Source organism: Toxotes jaculatrix, chromosome 19 (assembly GCF_017976425.1).
Source record: "Toxotes jaculatrix isolate fToxJac2 chromosome 19, fToxJac2.pri, whole genome shotgun sequence".
NCBI classification, from domain to species: domain Eukaryota; kingdom Metazoa; phylum Chordata; class Actinopteri; family Toxotidae; genus Toxotes; species Toxotes jaculatrix.
This window is the reverse complement of record NC_054412.1, coordinates 7117837-7136274: the sequence shown is the minus strand read 5'-3', so window position 1 is coordinate 7136274 and position 18438 is coordinate 7117837. Positions and strand designations below refer to the sequence as shown.

Below are 18438 nucleotides of genomic sequence, written 5' to 3'. Positions count from 1 at the left end.
ACCTAAATTCCCTGCTACGTCCCCGCTGCTTTATTTCTCGTCGATAACGATCATTATCGATCAGCTTGAACGGTGACACGAGAGCAGACGTGATGCAGCATTACAGAGTTACCTGTCAACTGCGTCACTGGCACCACACGTAGTCACCTGTGGGTGCCTTTTGGGCCCCGCGCTCCGTGTTCGGTGCAGAGTATTGGCCACATTCGGGCATCTGTCAGTGCCTCTCAGTCGGTGCTGCCTCGCGCCGTCGGTGTCGCGGAGGATGCGGGAGTTTGCGGCTCAATCAGGACGAGACTTGCCCGCTGTGACGTCACCGCCGCTGCTGCGAGCCAGAGCACGGGGCATCGCTCTGCATCTATTAGCAGGCTAGCTGGCTAACTGTAGCGAACGTGAGCTATGGTCCGTCACTGTTACCCCATTTCGAAAATAAACAACCGCCTCGAATGACCTGCCACCCCAGGAGCATGGAGGCTGTTTGGATTTCACATACCAACCGGGATCGCGCTGGTGCAACGAAGCGAGGTAGGAGCGGCTCGCTACCTAGCGGTTATCGTTGGTAAACATGCTAGTTAGCTTGTTCAGAGGACCACCAGAGACGCCGCTTTGAACACGGTCAGCCTGCGAGGTTAGCTGCATCAGGGCTAATCCTCTCAAACAACCGGCTACTCTCCAGTTATGTCCAGTGATCGCCGCTGTGCTAGTCATGGTGGTGTTTTGGCTCACAGTCAAACAAACCAAACAGTGATAGCTGCTGTCCTTTCCTGACCACCACCTAGAATCGGTTAGCATCTTCTGTGAGACTCAGAGACGTGCGTTGTGGCTAACCTTTAAATGTATTTCTCTACGCTTCTCTTACTATGAGTAATGGTTCCTCTATTCATCAGCTGCAGGCTCAGCAGCATGCGGTGGTTGTGAAATAGAAAACTGAAGTGTGTTTTAAAAATCTGTTCCCTCTTTTCAGAGGGGGGCTTTCGCCACTGATGCCAGGTGCAGGCTGTAGCTGAGAGCGCTCAGGATGAGTGGTGCTGGAGAGCACACAGACATCCTGTCAGTGGCAGACGTGGTCAGAGACAGATGGAAAGTGGTAGGTGTCACTTCACTGAAACTCTCACAGCTAAATCAAGAGTACACATTTCTCCACATCTGTGCTTTGGGTTGACGATGAATATCCTCTCTCCATCAGGTGAGGAAGATAGGTGGAGGTGGGTTCGGGGAGATCTACGAGGTTTTGGATCAGCTGAGCCAGGCCACTGTTGCCTTGAAGGTGGAGTCTGCTCAGCAACCCAAGCAAGTGCTGAAGATGGAGGTAGCAGTGCTGAAGAAGCTTCAGGGTGAGTGATGCTGTCGCCCTGTCAGTGACGGAAAACCTGAAAACTCACAGAATTACTGTGCAACACAGTTTCAGACAAGATCTTTTTTTTTTTAGCTGAGTTGGTAACCCCCAGATCATGACTCATTTTGGCAGGGTGGTTAGTAGGTGATGGTGTAGCTATAAAAGGGTATCTGCAGGTCTCCAATTGGTCATGCTAATTAATTTGCTATTTCAGGAATTATTGTCGTAAACAGCAGGGGAGTATAAATAAAAAATGTAACATAAAACTAAATAAATTGATGGTGAAATAATTATAGGCCTTGGTGTCTGGTTTCCTTTTTTTTTCTGTATCAAACATGTGACATATAAACAACCAAGATATGACATTTGCATGCACATATTTGTGTCTGTAACAGTATCAGTAAACATAAGGGCTGACAAATGTACACATATGGGGAAGAACAAGTCCAGCAGCAGTAATCTAACAGTCTACCTATTAATGTATATAAATATATATTTCTTTGACAGGCAAAGACCACGTGTGCCGTTTTGTGGGCTGTGGCAGGAATGACCGCTTCAACTATGTGGTGATGGAACTGCAGGTAGGATTTTTACCAGTGAATGCTAGTCCAGTATTTCATTTGCTTTAAATGCCATATCACTCTGCATTATGAATGTAACGTGAAATTCTGATTTCCTGTCTGAAGGGGAGGAATCTGGCAGATTTGCGCAGGACCATGACCCGCGGCACCTTTTCCGTCTCTACAACCTTGAGACTTGGAAAGCAGATTTTAGAGGCCATTGAAAGCATCCATTCTGTAGGCTTCCTGCACCGTGACATTAAACCAGTAAGTTGTCCTGAAAACCTCAGTGGTTTGTAAATTTGTTGTGTGTTTGCTAACTGAGGTTGCAAGTTGTCATTTTGTCATGTCGTCATTTTATTGTTTCTTTATCTCTGTTCAGTCTAATTTTGCAATGGGAAGACTAGCCAGTACCTGCAGATGCTGCTATATGCTTGACTTTGGTTTGGCTCGTCAGTTTACCAACTCTAGCCAGGAAGTCCGTCCAGTAAGTACTGTGTGCCAGCTTCCTGAAAGCATTGTTTTAGCTTCTTTAATCAAAGGTCCCTTGACTTACTTACTCCGAAAAAGCTGTTTTAAAACAGTTTAGCTTTATCTTTAAATGCAAAGTTGAAAATTTACATTCATTCTTTTTCATTCTACCGTGTCTTTCAGCCTCGTCCTGTCGCAGGCTTCAGAGGAACTGTGCGATATGCTTCAATCAATGCCCATAAGAATAAGGTGAGGATGGGCCAAAGAGACACATTCTTGTAGCAGTCTCATTTTTCTTCCACTTTTAATTTACTTGCTTCCTCATCCTCGCTTATCTGAATCTGTAGGAAATGGGTCGTCATGACGACCTGTGGTCCCTCTTCTACATGCTGGTTGAATTCATGGTTGGTCAACTTCCCTGGAGGAAAATTAAGGACAAAGTATGTGCCTCTTTGATACTATATACACTGCAGATTTTAATTTACAGCAGTGTGTGTGTGTATCTGCTGAAATTCTTATTGGCTCCCTCTCTGCTCTCAGGAACAAGTAGGAAATCTGAAAGAGACATATGACCATCGTCTCATGCTGAAGCATCTTCCTTCAGAGTTCAGTGCTTTCCTGGATCATATTTTGACCTTGGACTACTACACTAAACCCGACTATCAGGTTAACAATCTCTTGTTATTCATATTTTGCATGTACTGCTTATTTCTCCCCAGATGTCAAATGCAAAGAACCTTGTGGGTTTCTTTTTTTTTTGTCTGTAACAGCTCCTGATGTCAGTGTTTGAGAACGCTATGAAGAGCCACAACGTGCTGGAGAATGATCCTTACGACTGGGAGAAATGCGATTCAGAGGATATGCTGACCATCACTGCCGCAGCAACCACTGCTCAGCAGCTCACTCGCCTCACGCCAGCGTATTTGGGGTGATTACAGCTAAAGAAAGCTCTGTCGCTATTGACATTGAATTTTTGAATTGCTTAAGGCTAATTGCTGCAGTTTCACTTGTTCTATTCAAACTTCCTTCACATACCATTGGATTTCTGTTCAAATGTGCAGTATAGCTGCAGCTTTTTTTAGACTAGAAATCTGCACAGTCAGAGATCCCTGCTCTAAATTGTGCTGTGGAAACGAGCTGCAGGGTGACCTTCCCTCTCCTCCACAGCATGGCCAACGCTTCAGTGCTGCCAGGCGAGCTGCAGCGGGAGAACACTGAGGATGTCCTGCAAGGGGAGCGCCTCAGTGATGCTGACAACTGCCCCCCCATCCCCACACCGACCACCCCTGGTGGAGATGTATGGGAAGAGATGGACCGCAACCGAAACCATAAACACGCCCAGCAGATTATCAGGAAGGTCAGGGCAATGTAGTGTACTGTAAATGCTCAGTTGACTGTTCCTACCTAATGCTGTAAATGCTGTATTCTTATGTAGCTGCTTCTCTTTCCACACAGTGGATGTTCCTGCACAGAACGACCTCCTAGTCATGAATACATCACAGTGGAATTTTTACACAAATCTAAATTTAAAGCCAAAATCACTTTTCACATTTAATACTGGCTAAGACTTGGCCCGACCTTGAATAGAAAAACTAGGAGTTCATCTACTGTCACCCACTGTCTTCCTGATGATTAACACTGCCTCCATGCTTATTTAAAGAAATGTCAGAGGATAGAAATGCAGTATTTCAGTATTTGAGCCTTCATGCGTTCTGTTCAGGTGGTGAGTGAGGACGAACACAGTCAGAACCAGGGGAACCAGAGTCCAAACACCGGCTCCATGCAGAGTTCTCCTAGACGGGTGCGATCCGAAACCATGTTCTTGGAACGGGCTGCACCGCTGCTCCGGAGGATAAGACACAGCCAGAGCTTGGCATTTGAAAAGAGGCTCGCGCCCGAACCCAAGCCCACCATCGAACGCTTCCTTGAGGCCTAGTTAGTTAACACACATCGAATTGCAACAAACAAAAACTTAATTTTTTTTTTTAATTCTCAGAATCTCACCTCAGTGTTTAAAATTTCTTGTTTCAGTCTGGGCAAACAGCGTCCAGTCCTTTCTCATGTTGGAGAGAAATCCATTCCTGAGAGGGGCCACGGCCAGCAGGCGCCTTCTTGCAATGAGGACCACTCTGGCACAGCAACCCCAGACCCCGAAGAGGGCGCAGCGAGCAGTGGCTTTGTGGCTGTAAACCTCAGCCCTGTGCCCCAAGAAGGAGACTCTCAGGAGTGGGTGATGCTGGAACTGGAGCAAGGCAGCGGTTCTGGGGGAAGCAAACCTCCAGCAGAAGCCCTGCACGAGGACAGGCCAGGTACCCACACACCTGCAGAGACTGAGAACCACTCCTCTGAGCCGCAGGATGGCCAGTCCACTGCAGTACCGAGCAGTCCCGTCCTGTCTCAGATGGCCATGCCCGGCACATGGTTACTGGGCCACAGGAGGCTACCGGGCATGCTGGGACAAATGCCGTCAGTCATCATGGGAAGACCTCAGATGGACCAAGTAGGGATGACTTGAGTATTTTGTTGTACATTCATTGAGCAGCACTTTCAGAAACACAGTATCACAGTCACCATTCGACTAAACAGTAAATGTTTTAGATAAAAATAGGATAGAATTTAATTTGACTGTTTGATTAACCATCATAAAACTCTTCTCAGTCCTCCAGCTGTGCGTCTCAGTCGCCTGTACAAGAGAAGAGCGATGCAATACCATTAGAGGCCCCGTCTGGTAAATCTGACAGACTCCCAGAGGAAGTTTTAAAGGATGGAGGGAGGTTGGAGTTAGCTCCAGTGCCAAGCTCAGCGAAAGGCCCCACAGCTCATCTGACCAACGACAGAGACCCAGAGAGTGATTCTGGTCTGCCTGATCGCTCCTCAGAGCCGAATCAGCAGCCCCAAGCTGACACTGCAGGAGGTGCTGTGGAGAGCACCGTCACCGTCTCCTCCTCTCCACCTCCAGCTTTACTCAGGCGAAGAGACTCTCCCTCGTCTCCAAGACTGAGCAGAATCCCAGTGCGAGACCCCAGCGCCCCACCGGACTCTCCAGGCAGGGACCTCAACATGGAGAGGCGTCATCGCTGGAGCAGTCCAGTCCCCGGTTCCCCCACCCACTCACCCTCTCCATCTCTGTCCTGTGATAACCTGCCCTGCGCTCTGCCGAGAGACAGGCTCCCCTCGGAGCGAGGCTCCAGGTCCGACTGTGTAGGAGAGGACCCTCTCTCTCTGTCCTCTTCATCGGGTAGTAAAAGTAAGATCCCACGTCCTGTAAGCGCCACCTTTATACCCGAGCAACTCACAAACAGGTTTCTGCCTCGGCCACCTCCTGGGAAACCACCCATCCGCCCCTGTGTGGACAACAGGTATGAGCTACACACAGTCCAAGGTGTTCAGAAAACGATACAGGTTTTTGGACAGAAGTTGAACAAAGACATTTGTCAGTTTTTATTAGATGGTGGATGTTTAAAATTATAATCCTTTAGATGTCAGTTGAGGATAAATTTGCCAGTAACCGTGAAAACTTCCATACAGAGAAGTAAAATAATTTAAATACACTGAATGGCTATTAATTTTTAAAAAATCCTGACCATGTATAGTATCAAAAATGGAGTTTGATTTTAGGAATGTTTTAAGAATAATCATTTTATATTGAGAATCATAATGTTTTGTCCTTTTTTTCTGCAGGCGGCGGCGGCTAAGAGTGCGTGCCAGCAGCACGAGTGACGCAGACTTCCTAGCCAGTCTGACCCAGCTGATGCAGGACCGCAGTGGGATGCTCTTCAGCCCTCCACCTCGCCCTCGCAGCTCCTCCTCCTCGCTGCAGCGCTCGCTGAGCTCCTCCCCCTCCCGCCAGGAGCTCCGCGAGGGCGGGGCAATACAGGGACGCAGCCGCTCTCCTTCTAGCTTCTCCGGGTCCCCCCCTCCTCGGCATGCTCACCCACAGGACGGGCCCAGTGGGCAGGGTCAGTGGGGCCACAGCTCCAGGGGAAGGGGCCTGATCCACGAGAGCAAAGGCTCTGGGAAAGTGAAACGATGACTGTATTCCAGACAAAAGACTGATCCGGATTGTGCAACTGTAGCGAGAGGCTGTCTCACATCCAGTCCCTGATAGCATGTGTAAATAAGGTATTTACTCAAGGGAATGTACTGTATGTAATGTAAAATGTATGATAAATTGTATTTATTTATTTATTCATTTGTTGGATGTGTCTCTCAAAATACTTGAAGATGTTGCTCGATACCTGCAGTCGAAACAAGAAGGTGGAGAAAACCTTGAGATTGCCAACTCTTACCTCTCATTTCACTCCTTTCTGAACACTACATATAGGCCTAATATGAGACCAAAAAGATGATGTTTAACACTTGAGGGATGTAAAAATTATGCTAACTGTAGATATGTACCATTAGGAAAATGGTAAACACTAATGGAAACCATGTACTCACATTAAGAACACTAATGGTAAATAACACCACGAGCAGTATACCAACATCAGCGTTCATGTACAGAACCAGGGCATGCAGTCCCATATTGACCTCACTCCTGTAAAACTGAGCTTAATATGTATCAATGAATTGCTCATTTTGGCATATCACAGTGTAGTAGTGTGCTTTTACTTTGCTAGAAAATACTTGTCATGCAGAAGACATCAGCATATTAGAATGTAAATGTAAGTGCACTCATACTTAAGTATTGTAAAAGTGCATGAGTATCATTGCAGTAGATTTTTTTTATTCATTTGTACAATCATCTAAAACATCTGTATTTTTATTGAACTGCTTCGGATCAAAATACATCATTATATAGACCAACAACGATGTGCATTTTTATTTCTTATGAAAATGACGAGATAAAAGCTGATGGGAAAAAAAAATAACTTTTTCATCAGGTTTGATGGTTGTTGCATTTTATTTTTTATCACAATTTAAAAACCTTTTAAAATAAGTTCATTGAATAAACGCCAGATCCCAAATATATTACTTCCTGCCTATGCATGTAGTTTTTATTATTACTAAAGGGTCAGTTCACCTAAATTCCTTTATTATTTCCTCACTCACCCCTAGCAGCATCTGTGGCACTCACAGCAATGGAGACTGACATTTACAAAATAACTCAAATTTAGTGTTGTGTTTTCTCTAAGACTAGTTTCTGCAATAGAAATGTTGCTTAGCAGCACAGTCAGTGCTCAGATAAAACGGAAAAGACAGTCTTACATAGTAAACATGCTCAAATGGTGAAGCATTAGACTTTACGAAACCCATGTCACATTGCCTCAGACTTTGACACGTCCCCGGAGAACAATCCCTTGTCAAATTCTGTTGAAGCAGCTGCTTTCAGTGACAGATGTCGCTGTAAGCACAGGAGAGACTGCTGATGAGCTGGTGACTGACTCATGGGTGTTGGGGGGGGCAGGGACTTCTCCATCTGTTGTGGTCACTGAGATTTAAAATGTGGAGGAAGACAATGTGTAACCAGCAGTTTAGCAGCTGTAAGTGACAGAAAGCTAAAGAATGTCTCAGCAAAAAGAATCTCAACAGGGATAATCCTTTAAATAAAGGCAAGATTAATCATCTTTGGGCTTCTTTCCACTGATAACTATTTTTCAATACAATGCTAATACAATGCAGGTTTATCAGTGTCTATGGGCATGTATTGTATATGATGGGTTCAGTATGGCAGGTGCAGGAAGGTTATGTACTATACTACTTCATTGTTTGTTATTTTGACTTTGTAACATCAGATATTTTGAGTGGAGGAGAATTAAAATGCAGAGGGTCATAAAACTTAGTGGTGAAAAAAATGTTTATTTACAGTTCATAGCTGACATACCGATTGTATTTGTCGTAAAAAAGTGATATTTTCTGCTAAACTGCATAAGAATACAGTAGTTCATAAACAGCCAAGAACCTAATGAGCAATATGCATAAAATTTTGAATGGATAATAAAAATGATTAGAACCCTGAGGCGAGGAGCCAGCAGCACGTCTATGTTGGTGTTAGTGGATCTAAAAAGTGAGCGATGAACTGCAGGTCTGGTGTCTTTTCAGGTCTAGAAGAGAGGCGCAGACTGTCTGGGGTCATCTGGTAACACACTGATTGAGTCCTCTGCCTTTCCACACAGCATGCAGAGCATCGTGTACTCCTGGACAAAACAAAACAGACTGAATTTACATGTTAAAACATTACACAGTGGCAACAACTAACCATGAATACTGTTGTATTCAATATCCTCTAACAAGTTCGGCCCTCTCTAAATCTCCAGTATTTTGCTCACCTAAGAATTTGCTTAGTTATGGTAAATAAGCCAGACAACATTGCTTACCTGATATTCATCAACAACAGAGAAAGTATATTCATGTCTGGCGATGACATGGTCACAGTTTTTACAAACATCTGGAAGGACAAATGAACATTAGTGAAATATTTTTAAACCTTCAGCAAGTTATGAACAGTGGATTATCTGATGGTTTTTAGCCTATTAGCATGCAAACTGGTTTGTAAACGTGTCAGTGCTGTAATCCAGTGGTTGTCTTCTCCAGCTGGGGCACAAGCAGAGCGACTAACGGTCATATGTGACGATCTCTTCTCCATCATCGTCTTCTGTGGCTTTATTACTGATCAGCACAAAGTCCCTCTGATGGCAGCTGGCACAGCCCAGGTAATTCATCAGGTAGGAGCCGTTCTCCAGACAGGTGTTCCCCTGAGCAGGAAATCAAAGAGGGGAAAAAAACTATTTTAATAATAGAAACACCTCTCATTATAACGCAATACAAGTCAGCAACACTACAAACTGCAGCTTCCAAAATGACCACAGAGTTGAATCCACATCGCTCTAAAACAGTTTCAATACAAACGGATCAATATAACCTTCATGATTTGTAGTAACACTGTTGTATTGCACTGCATTGATTTTCGCTGAGTGTGCCCAATAAATGCGTTTGGTTAGCCTGACCCTATATAAACTAACGTTAACCATAGCTAACTATAACGTTAGATGCTATTCATTTAGTAGTAAGTTAGCGTTTGTGCGTCAAAACAAGTAGCAGTCCCACAACCTACCCGGTCCGGGTATTCTTTTTGTACGCAGCCATTGCACATTTTAACTTTTAACCTTTTTTAAAGTCAGTAAACGATAACACACTGTAAACAGCGAACAAACCGCTGGTATTTTTTTTTTTTTTTTAGCAAAAATCTCCTCTTCCGCTTGTAACTGGGGTCCCTGTGGCTCATTAGAGCTGTAACACATCGTCACTACCGGACGTCATAGCAAAACCCATGACACGCTGCTCTGCCATGTTTTGTAGATCTACGAAATCCTCTCCACGGCAAACGACGGCAAGTTTACGTCAAGAACGTAACTTGATGTTATTTACGTGGGCAGGCATGGCGGTTTAGAGGCAGTGGGCACCTGCAGCCACGTGAAACTTCCCCACTCGTGATGACCTGTTAACATTTCAAACCTAATATTTAATCCGGTGTGATCCGTTCATAAGTTACGTAAATGCCGTTAACCGTGTTCAGCGGCTTGTGTAAACTGTCACGCAGGTAACGCAAATGTGCGTTTTTGCGCACGTTGTGTTCCGGTTAAAAGTTTGGACTCGATGTTTGCGGTGTTTCATTGCTTATAACGTAAATTCACGCCAACAGTACAAACCCTCTGTTTGCAATGGGTTTTATTCTGCAGCTTTGTTTATCTAGTGTTTAATGCTGCTGTGCTGTTACTTACTGTGCTGTGATCATCTGTTTTTCCCCCCACAGAAATCACATTGGTTCAAACCTCACAGGACAAAGTAGATAAAACTCTTGTTAAGGACAAGGGCAGCAGCAGCAGCACACAATCATCAAAGAAGGCTCGAAATATGTACTGTATTCTGTGTCGCAAGGATTATTCAAAAAAAGTAAGTGTCTCATATTTTACCAAGGTCTTTTCAGGAGTAGCAGCACTGGCTATTATCTAATTCTTGAACATGCAGCCTTTTCAAATGATTCATAATCATGTCAACATGTCTCTCACCTACAGGAAGAACAGGAGCATTTTCACAGTATGCGGCATCACCGACAGCTGAAGAAAGTGCTGGGCAAGTGAGTAGTATTTGTCAAATACGAAACGGTGTACCTGTTTTCTTTTCATGATTTATTCTCCACAAGGGATGTGAAAATACACCAGCATAGTAAAAACCTACGTAAAGCACTTGATAAGACATTTTGGTCTGAGAAACCTCTGAGAGGATGGCACTTCATTCACAGCATATGTCAAGGTAGCGTTCTTCAAGAATATTCCCTATCAGAAAATATTGCTATTGTAATGAATCTTAGGTGTCATATCAGCACTAGTATTAAAAAAAAAATCAAATGATACGCAGCCAGAGCATGTCCATGCCACTCAGAGATAAATTAATTCGTTAAAGTATTGACCCAAAACTCTCATGGGCATTATTTTTTGGTCTTATCTAAAATCAGTTGCTAGAGCTTATAGCTGATATCTAATTATATCTGATGAAAAGGTTTTTTCTTGTTCTTCTGTCCTTTAATGAACAGGAATTCATTTCATGATTGCCAGGCATGTAAGGCATCCTCCATGAGTTTAAAGGAGTACGCCGAGCACATCTCCTCAGCTCAACACGAAGCAGAGTTGACGAAATTGAAATCTAAAAAGATAAAGCCTCTTTCTCTACATGAGATTCTCAGCACAGAAACCATCAACGAAATCCTGGAGAGAAACAAGATACTAAAGAGAAAGCAGTAAGAATTTCACCTGTTTTTCTGTTAATAACTCAAAACGATGATATTGAATCCAATATCTTGCATTTTCCACCGAATGTAATAGGTTGTTTTTTTGAAACACTAGTTTTGAATGACTGTGTCTATTTCCTTCATAGGAGGATTGCAAGGAAAGCAAGGAAAGCTAAGGCAAAGGAAAAAAAGAGATTGAAGCAGATAGCTGCTCAGAAAAGTGCAGAAATGCCAAAGGGACCCATCCAGAACAACACAGTGGCACCCAAAGCACCGAAGCTGAAAAAATCCAAAAATGTGAACAAGACGACACAGAAACAGATGCAGGAAACCCACCAGACAGAAAGCAACAATGCTGTCTCCCAAAACAAGGAGAACAAAGTGTCCAAAACTCTGCAGAATCAAAGTGGAAGATCTTCTGGTTTATCACCACACAACCTCCAAGAAGGTGCTCAGCTCCCTCCCAAAGGAGCTATCATGTTAGATCATGGCCAGAATGTGTGTACTGAATCTTCTCAGCCAGTTCAAGGTGGTTCACATTGTTCCGCTAATCCTGCTTCAGAGTGCAACAGATCTGTCGGTGCAGCTCCCATACAGGATGTTGATGTCGGTGCGATGCTGAAGCAAGTCAGAAGAGCGCTGGGTGTGAAGGAGCCAGGTAAAGCAGATCGTGAGGCCAGGAGGCAGAACAGACCTGCACAACAGACTGGAACAAAAAAAAAAGCGAAACAGTCAGGTGCTGCAGCCTGTTCTGGTGTTTGTCCTCCCTCTAAGCCAAAACAGACAACTTTACAAATGACACGAGAAACCAGTCAACATTGCAAGAAAAGATTAGTGGTTGTACATGGACTGTCAAACAGCAAAGAGAAACCATCTCAGGGTGCTGTGGCTTCACTCAGCCAACGTACAGGCAAGACCACATCCTCTGAGCCCAACCTGAGCAACAAACACAAGGTTCGAATTGCCCACCAGCCAGGCAAATCTCAGAGGGGCACAGAAGCCAGACTTAAACCAACCCTGAACAAGTTGCTTGCCTTATCAGGGCCCAAGAATGAGCAGAGCTGGAAGGACATGTATGAAGAGATGAAAAGGAGGAAGCAGAACAAGGTCAAAGGCATGCCCAGGTGTGGAAATCCACACCACAAGAGATGTTTCCGTTTTCCTCTTCATTTTATATCTATATATTTTATCTGCTGTTTATTGCCATTGTTTGTGTTTACAGGTTTGGAATAAAGTTGACGAATCTTCTGACTAACCAAGAAAGCTCAGCACAACCACAGGGCAGTGACGTCCCTCTGTCTGAGGGCTTCCACTGGGAGTTGATCTCAGGCAGTCCTTTGAAGCCACACTTGACTTTACCTCCTCCAGCCCAGGACACGGCACATACTGACTCCTACAGGGAGATACAGTCAGGTTCTCAGATGCAAGCGCCTGGTACAGCACAGCGGGGTGGGAGCAGTCACACAGTAGTAGCAGTCTCTGTGAAAGCAGAACCAAACGAGAGTGGAGATTTGAGAGACAGCAGCAGTTCCAACAAGAGGAAACTCAACATGGTAGCAGTGAGTAGTATATTGTTGACTTCAGTGTAAAGCTGGAAACTTCCAGTTGCTGCTAAGTTTTTATTTTTACAGGCTGATGGCGTTTCTGACAAGGACTCAAGCGCAAAAAAGAAGAGAACAAAGTCAAATAAGGGTAATTTTCGCATTTTGTGTAAATAAGATTTCTAACATTACTATTATTAACAAGACTACTAATACCAATTTAAAACTCAGTCCACCATAATGTGTATTTAGAAGCCACAGTGAAAGATTTATGACATTTTCAGGCATTTCATTTTACTGTAGAAGAAGTACAATTACACGTCCCATTACTCTTTTCATTTTGAAATGTATGTCTTAGCTTACTAATAGCGTGTGGCATTTTTTAACATCTCTGTTGTCGTTATGAGTAGACCACCACCTGCTCAACCTCTCTTTGTGAATATTTCCAAGCATCATCCAATCATTCCACACCTGTTCTTCCCTTGTAGACCAGGATCAGATGGACCAGCTGTTGGCGGTGTCTCTGAGGGAGGACCAGCTGAGCTGCTCGCTGCAGGATTTGGACAAGTCTCTGGTCCAGGCTCGCAATGCCCTGCAAGCTGTCTACACAGAAGTCCAAAGACTCATGCTGTTGAGACAGCAGGTACCACCACTAATAAAGCAAATATTACCACTGAAGAAAACGGCAAATCATACATTTTTATCCGTTGCTTGCGTGTCCATTCATAGGTTTAAATTATATGATTCTTCTGCTGTTTTAGTTTATTGCTGAGGTCAACAGTCTGAGAACCAAGCGCATCGAGATCCTGCAGGGGATGCAAGGTACAGATTACACTAACATGGAATGGTTTAGTGGGCGACCAATAATAGTTTCTTAATCTTTTTCACAAGGTCACTCTGCAGGATCTAATACAGCAGAGAGAGCCACCACCTCATCAGCAGGGGCTGCTGCTACCACAGCGGGGTTAAAGGCCTGTGTGAAGACAGAGAGGTTAGCAAAGGAAGAAGCACAACCAATTGAAATTGATTCTGAGGAAGAGACGGGGGGAAACCTTTGCAAAGAACAAGTTAAAGGAAGAGAGAAGACTGTCCCTGGAAAAGATCAAAGTGTCCTTGATGCAGCACCAGGCAAAGGTGGCGGGAACAAGAGCGACAACTCTGTCAAAATGATGAAGCCCTCTAACCTGGTGGTTATTGACCTTGACGCATCTGACAACAAGGATTCACCTGAGACCGTCTCAAATGTTCCAGTTCACCCAGAGCCTCCGGAGAAGTCTGCCAGTGTGGAGTTCAGCCGTGCAAGTTTGCAGACAATTCAGCAAATTGACAATGACAGGTGAGATCCATTCTTGTGATCATGTCGGGTACTAAGCCCCTGAACATTACAGGGATACTTTATCTATGGATTCAGATAAGTGCATGTGAAATGTGACCAACCTTTCGTGTCTTGACCCCTCAGAAAAATTCAGATTTCTCTGCCAGTCAAAGATGCAAACACTCCTGCAGGTGAGTAACAAGTAGCAAGTGAAGATATGAAGGCAGATACTGTCAGAAAAATGTTGCAGTCAACTTAATCACCATTACTTCAGTGTCTGTTGAGGATGAAGAGCTGTACTTGGGAGCGTTTGTGAATCACACCGGCCCTGTCCACGACCTGCAAGTCCACGAAGACCTGTTGTACACATGTTCAGGAGACAACACGGCACGAGCCTACTGTCTCAGGGTGAGTTGTTCAGGGTCCAAAACACATACACTTAAGAAGTCCAGTAAATTGTATGTACTTTGCCAGTGTTTGAACAGCGTGTGTAATTCTTTAGTTTTATCGTTGAAATAAAAAGGTTATGATTATTATCATGATCAATTTGGCCAGCCAATAGTCCAAAATCCAAAGATATTTTATTGACTGTCCAAGAAAAGCAGCAAATCCTCACCCTCATTTGAGAAGCAGGCAACTCAACATAGTAGGCATTTTTTGTTAAATAAATGTCAAAAACAATGAATCGTAAGAAATTAGTTGCAAATTTCTCTTTTTAAAAATAAATAAATAGCAAGCTGTATATTTTATCTCTGTATATCCAGAGCAGTGTGTGCCAGGCAGTGTTTGAGGGTCACACAAATAAAATCAACTGTCTGCTGGTGTCGCCCCTGCCGAACATGCCGGCACGCCTCTACACTGGCTCAAGTGACCAGACCATCCGCTGTTACAACATAAAGGTACAAAACGTGTGGTCAAGCCTCACTGTGCAAAAACATATCCTCATACATGTGTCTGCTTGTGATTTCTATGTTGTGTTTGAATCCTCATTAGACTGTAAATCACTACAGGGGTTGATGTGACATCTTTACTGGAAGTTATCCTTTACTTGCTGATTTACCAGTTTTTAACCATTATACTTTACTCATGTCTGTAAGCTTAGTACAGTCTAATTTTTTATTTGTTGTGTTAATTTCTCTTATCTTCATTACCTCTAGTCAAAGCAGTGCCTGCAGCAGGTCTCCTTACCAGACAGTGTGTTGTGTTTGCACATAGCGTGGAATATACTGTACGCCGGGCTTGTCAGTGGATCAGTTGCTAGCTTTGATTTAAAGGTGAGTGAAATGTGTCATTGTGATATCCTAACCTCATTGTACCAGAGTCATTTTCAGATAACCGCTTACAAACTTTAACGGGATCATTTCTTTAACTCCGTCTCTCTCGTTAGACTCTGAAGCAGCTGGATGTGTTCAAGTGCCATGGCCCTCGAGGGGTGAGCTGTCTGGGTTCAACGCAGGAGGGCACCCGCCGGGTGCTGCTGGTCGGCTCCTACGACAGCACCATCAGCGTACGAGACGCCAAGAACGGCCTGCTACTGCGCTCACTGGGGGGTCACACCAAAACTGTTCTCTCTATGAAGGTGAGGGAATTCTTCACACATTCTAAAAGTTTTGAGACCAAATACTTTACTTTGTGTTCGACTGGAAATGTGTTGATGTTCACATATTCTTGTTTTTTTTTTTCTGTCCTTTTGACTATTATTTATAAAAACTCTGGGTACTGGTAAGTATTACTCAGTCTGGTAAAATATACTTTATAGGGGGTATTGAATTACACTTCCTTTGTTGTGTTCAGGTGGTGAATGACCAGGTCTTCAGCGGTTCCAGTAGCACAGCTGTTCATGCCCACAACATCCATGTAAGTGTTAAAAAAAATTCCCCCGGAGTATATGTGATGCATGAACCTGCAGGGATTTGCTGGATGCTGGACCCACCTCAACTTCTTTTAGTGTGTTTTTGCTGTTTTTACTTAATACTTTTGCGTTCGCCATAATTTTTGTCTTCCGTCATTACTCGTAGACGGGTGAGTTGGTTCGTGCCTACAAGGGCCACGGTCATGCCATCACGGCCATTGTCATCTTGGGAAAAGTGATGGTGACAGCCTCTTTGGATAAGCTGGTTCGAGTGTATGAGCTACAGGTACTTATGACTTAATTTTATCTGATGTGCAGCTCTAAAGCTGGACACCAGCCATTTGTTGTTGTCAGACTACCAGGTGGAAGGTTTGTGTATTTAAATTCTTATAATTTTTTTAAATCTTTTTCATTCCGTTCATACTGTTTCACTGTCCAGAGTAAAATACTCAAAACAAGCTTTTTTTCTGTGCTAATTATAAGTAGACTTCTTATAGTTTCCATTTGTTGTGTCAGAAACTTTCCAAAACTTGCAGATAAATGTTGTATTGTTGTATAATCTGTCTTCTCTTGTGTCAGGTTTTTATATCGCTTTTATATAAAAGTGTTTGTTTTGGTTTTGCTTTTTTTCCTTAGTCCTATAACTGCCTGCAGGTGTACGGGGGTTACAGTGACGGGGTGATGTGCATGACTGTCCATAAGAGTGTGGTAAGTGGACTGAAACTGGTCCAACCATTTTGGTTTGGATCTAAACCTGCATGACGGGTTACATTTTACAAAAGATCGCTGAATGGTGTTGTGCTCATATTAACAGTGTATTTGCTTTGCTTTGTTCCCTGCAGATCTACACAGGCTGCTGTGATGGCAGTGTCCAAGCAGTGAAGCTCAACTTGATGAAAAATTACAGATGCCGGGTGAGGACTGCTTCATTTTACAGAGAGTGAATCTTAAAGGAGAAGCTTGATATTTATATATCACATGTGAAGACTGATCTAAATTTAGTCCGCCCTAACCCTTTTTTTTCAGTGTTTTCACTCTGATCCACTTAGAATAAAAATATCTAACATTCTTCTTCTTGAAGATGTTTAATAAGATTTGTTACTCTCTCTGATTGACTTGTGTCCTAACGTGTGTCTTGTCCAGTGGCAGATTTGTTCTCTAATTTTCGGCATTGCGGAGCATCTTGTGCAGCACCTTGTCACACATCACACCAGCCCGAAACTGCAGAAGGTCAGGTGTCGCTGGGGAGGTTGCCAAAGGTTTTTTGCCACACAGCAGTCAATTCAGCAGGTAACGGCCCAGCTCCACATTTCAAAAATAGCTCAGTCATAAGTTCTCTAGTCGTAGCTAATTTCATCGCCTCTTTAACTGCAGGTGCTGCCTGAACACATGCAGAGTCACGTAGAGAACGACAGCAAGGTGCAGCCTTGACTGGAGCGCAGGTAAAGTGATGCAGCAGAGGAGATTAGATGTTCATCCATTACAACATGCAAGTTTATCTTTTATTTCAGAGTTGTTTCAGGGTTTTCTGTCTTAGGACACAGGTTCTGCTCATTTTGTCCTCTGGTTTGTTTGGGTTTTTTTTAAGTGTTTGATCGCATCTTTTTTTGGTGTTATTGTATGACCTCCGATCAATAATGAGACCGCTCATTACTGATCCCCTGAAGCTGTTGCATGAAGGGATTGAGGTGTTCAGCATCAAACCGAAAAAAGGACACAGTCTCTAATGAACATATAAAATGTTGACAGGTGATCACTCCCACTGTTTAGAGGATTATTTTCATAGTATGCAGCCATTAGTTTGCTTTAAGTTATCACTTATTAAGCTTCATTTGAAGCTTATTTGAATTATTAATTTCTCTTCTTTGAGATCACTTGAGCGACACGTTTTTTGTTTTGGTTTTTTTTTGTCGCGTGGCCTGGAGCCTTTCAAGTCCTTTACTCTTAAGTTTTTACTGCTGAGCTTGTCCTCTCTTCAGTGTGGAAGGGGCGATTTTGTGGAAATTAAAAAGGGGGAGAAACAAGCTTAACTTGGAGGTATAATGTGATATTTCTAGAAAGTGCAGTAGGACATAACAACCTGTACTTTCTGAAGAAATTATACAATTTATGCATCCATTCACCTGCTTTCAAGTCAGATTTCTAATCTTTGGATCAGTCTGTAATTCCAGATTTCAGGTTTTTTGTACCCCAGCATGGCTTGTTATGTCTCCTAATTTCCAAGCTTAGAGATACTGTGTCCTTCATTTCATCCTGACTCAGACTGTCTCTTGTCACATTTGCACGTGTGATAACTTTAAAAGCAATTTCTCATGTGGTGACTAAGAGATTTGGTTATTAAAACATTTTGCATTATGAAATATGTAAATCATCTATTAATTTATAGCATTTACATTTTCACATTTGTGAGGGAATTATTCCAGGAAGTGTTCTTGTTCTCTCCTGTGTCACTTTGTACAAAACATGAGTTGAAAACTCATCTCTTTCTGAGCAGGAAGCAGTGAAAGTTGTCTGACTGACCAGACGGTAACTTATATGATGCTGTATCAAACTTATGCCTTATTTTTCAATATTATATTGTACAATATGTATTTCATTTGTAATTAATACCTATCGTATGTGTACAGCAATTAAAAAA

At 43.3% G+C, this 18438-nt stretch overlaps 3 protein-coding genes across 7 annotated transcripts; 2 read left to right on the top strand and 1 right to left on the bottom strand.

Moving 5' to 3' along the window:
• The first annotated feature begins 320 nt into the window (after positions 1–320).
• On the top strand, positions 321–7580 carry ttbk2b (tau tubulin kinase 2b). Of its 2 annotated transcripts, none has more exons than XM_041064835.1 (15): positions 321–522; positions 962–1084; positions 1184–1331; positions 1841–1914; positions 2020–2160; positions 2276–2380; positions 2548–2613; positions 2712–2804; positions 2905–3030; positions 3135–3292; positions 3532–3721; positions 4085–4299; positions 4396–4864; positions 5023–5723; positions 6046–7580. In XM_041064835.1, the coding sequence occupies exons 2-15, from the start codon at positions 1016–1018 to the stop codon at positions 6395–6397; spliced, it is 2907 nt and encodes a 968-aa protein (XP_040920769.1). In that variant the 5' UTR covers positions 321–522; positions 962–1015; the 3' UTR covers positions 6398–7580. The 2 variants fall into 2 exon arrangements, with proteins under 2 accessions (XP_040920769.1, XP_040920770.1); XM_041064836.1 differs by lacking the exon at positions 321–522 and adding an exon at positions 655–781.
• A 567-nt stretch (positions 7581–8147) lies between these two features.
• On the bottom strand, positions 8148–9580 carry churc1 (churchill domain containing 1). The gene is made up of 4 exons (XM_041064837.1): positions 9419–9580; positions 8924–9059; positions 8682–8752; positions 8148–8501 (listed from the first exon to the last, which is right to left on the bottom strand). Exons 1-4 carry the CDS (start codon positions 9455–9457, stop codon positions 8409–8411), a joined length of 339 nt encoding a protein of 112 aa, XP_040920771.1. The 5' UTR covers positions 9458–9580; the 3' UTR covers positions 8148–8408.
• A 165-nt stretch (positions 9581–9745) lies between these two features.
• On the top strand, positions 9746–18437 carry znf106b (zinc finger protein 106b). 4 transcript variants are annotated; one of them, XM_041064006.1, is made up of 21 exons: positions 9746–9834; positions 10118–10257; positions 10380–10441; positions 10898–11101; positions 11239–12216; positions 12315–12651; positions 12724–12784; positions 13122–13276; positions 13395–13455; positions 13525–13969; positions 14093–14139; positions 14223–14356; positions 14713–14847; positions 15106–15222; positions 15336–15527; positions 15743–15805; positions 15967–16086; positions 16437–16508; positions 16643–16714; positions 16944–17090; positions 17175–18437. In XM_041064006.1, exons 2-21 carry the CDS (start codon positions 10219–10221, stop codon positions 17229–17231), a joined length of 3498 nt encoding a protein of 1165 aa, XP_040919940.1. In that variant the 5' UTR covers positions 9746–9834; positions 10118–10218; the 3' UTR covers positions 17232–18437. The 4 variants fall into 4 exon arrangements, with proteins under 4 accessions (XP_040919940.1, XP_040919939.1, XP_040919941.1 ...); XM_041064005.1 differs by having other exon boundaries at positions 9767–9904; XM_041064007.1 differs by having other exon boundaries at positions 9784–10257; positions 12315–12645.
• Position 18438: the final 1 nt, after the last annotated feature.

Coding starts and splice junctions, on each gene's coding strand:
- ttbk2b (XM_041064835.1), top strand. CDS start 1,016: ATGAGTGGTGCTGGAGAGCACACAGACATCCTGTCAGTGGCAGACGTG. Junction 1,332..1,840: donor AGTGCTGAAGAAGCTTCAGG/GTGAGTGATGCT, acceptor TTTCTTTGACAG/GCAAAGACCACGTGTGCCGT. Junction 2,381..2,547: donor CTAGCCAGGAAGTCCGTCCA/GTAAGTACTGTG, acceptor CGTGTCTTTCAG/CCTCGTCCTGTCGCAGGCTT.
- churc1 (XM_041064837.1), bottom strand. CDS start 9,457: ATGTGCAATGGCTGCGTACAAAAAGAATACCCGGACCGG. Junction 9,060..9,418: donor AAAAAGAATACCCGGACCGG/GTAGGTTGTGGG, acceptor TTTCCTGCTCAG/GGGAACACCTGTCTGGAGAA. Junction 8,502..8,681: donor CTGTTGTTGATGAATATCAG/GTAAGCAATGTT, acceptor TGTTTTGTCCAG/GAGTACACGATGCTCTGCAT.
- znf106b (XM_041064006.1), top strand. CDS start 10,219: ATGTACTGTATTCTGTGTCGCAAGGATTATTCAAAAAAA. Junction 12,652..12,723: donor GGAAACTCAACATGGTAGCA/GTGAGTAGTATA, acceptor TTATTTTTACAG/GCTGATGGCGTTTCTGACAA. Junction 16,087..16,436: donor TTCGAGTGTATGAGCTACAG/GTACTTATGACT, acceptor TTTTTTCCTTAG/TCCTATAACTGCCTGCAGGT.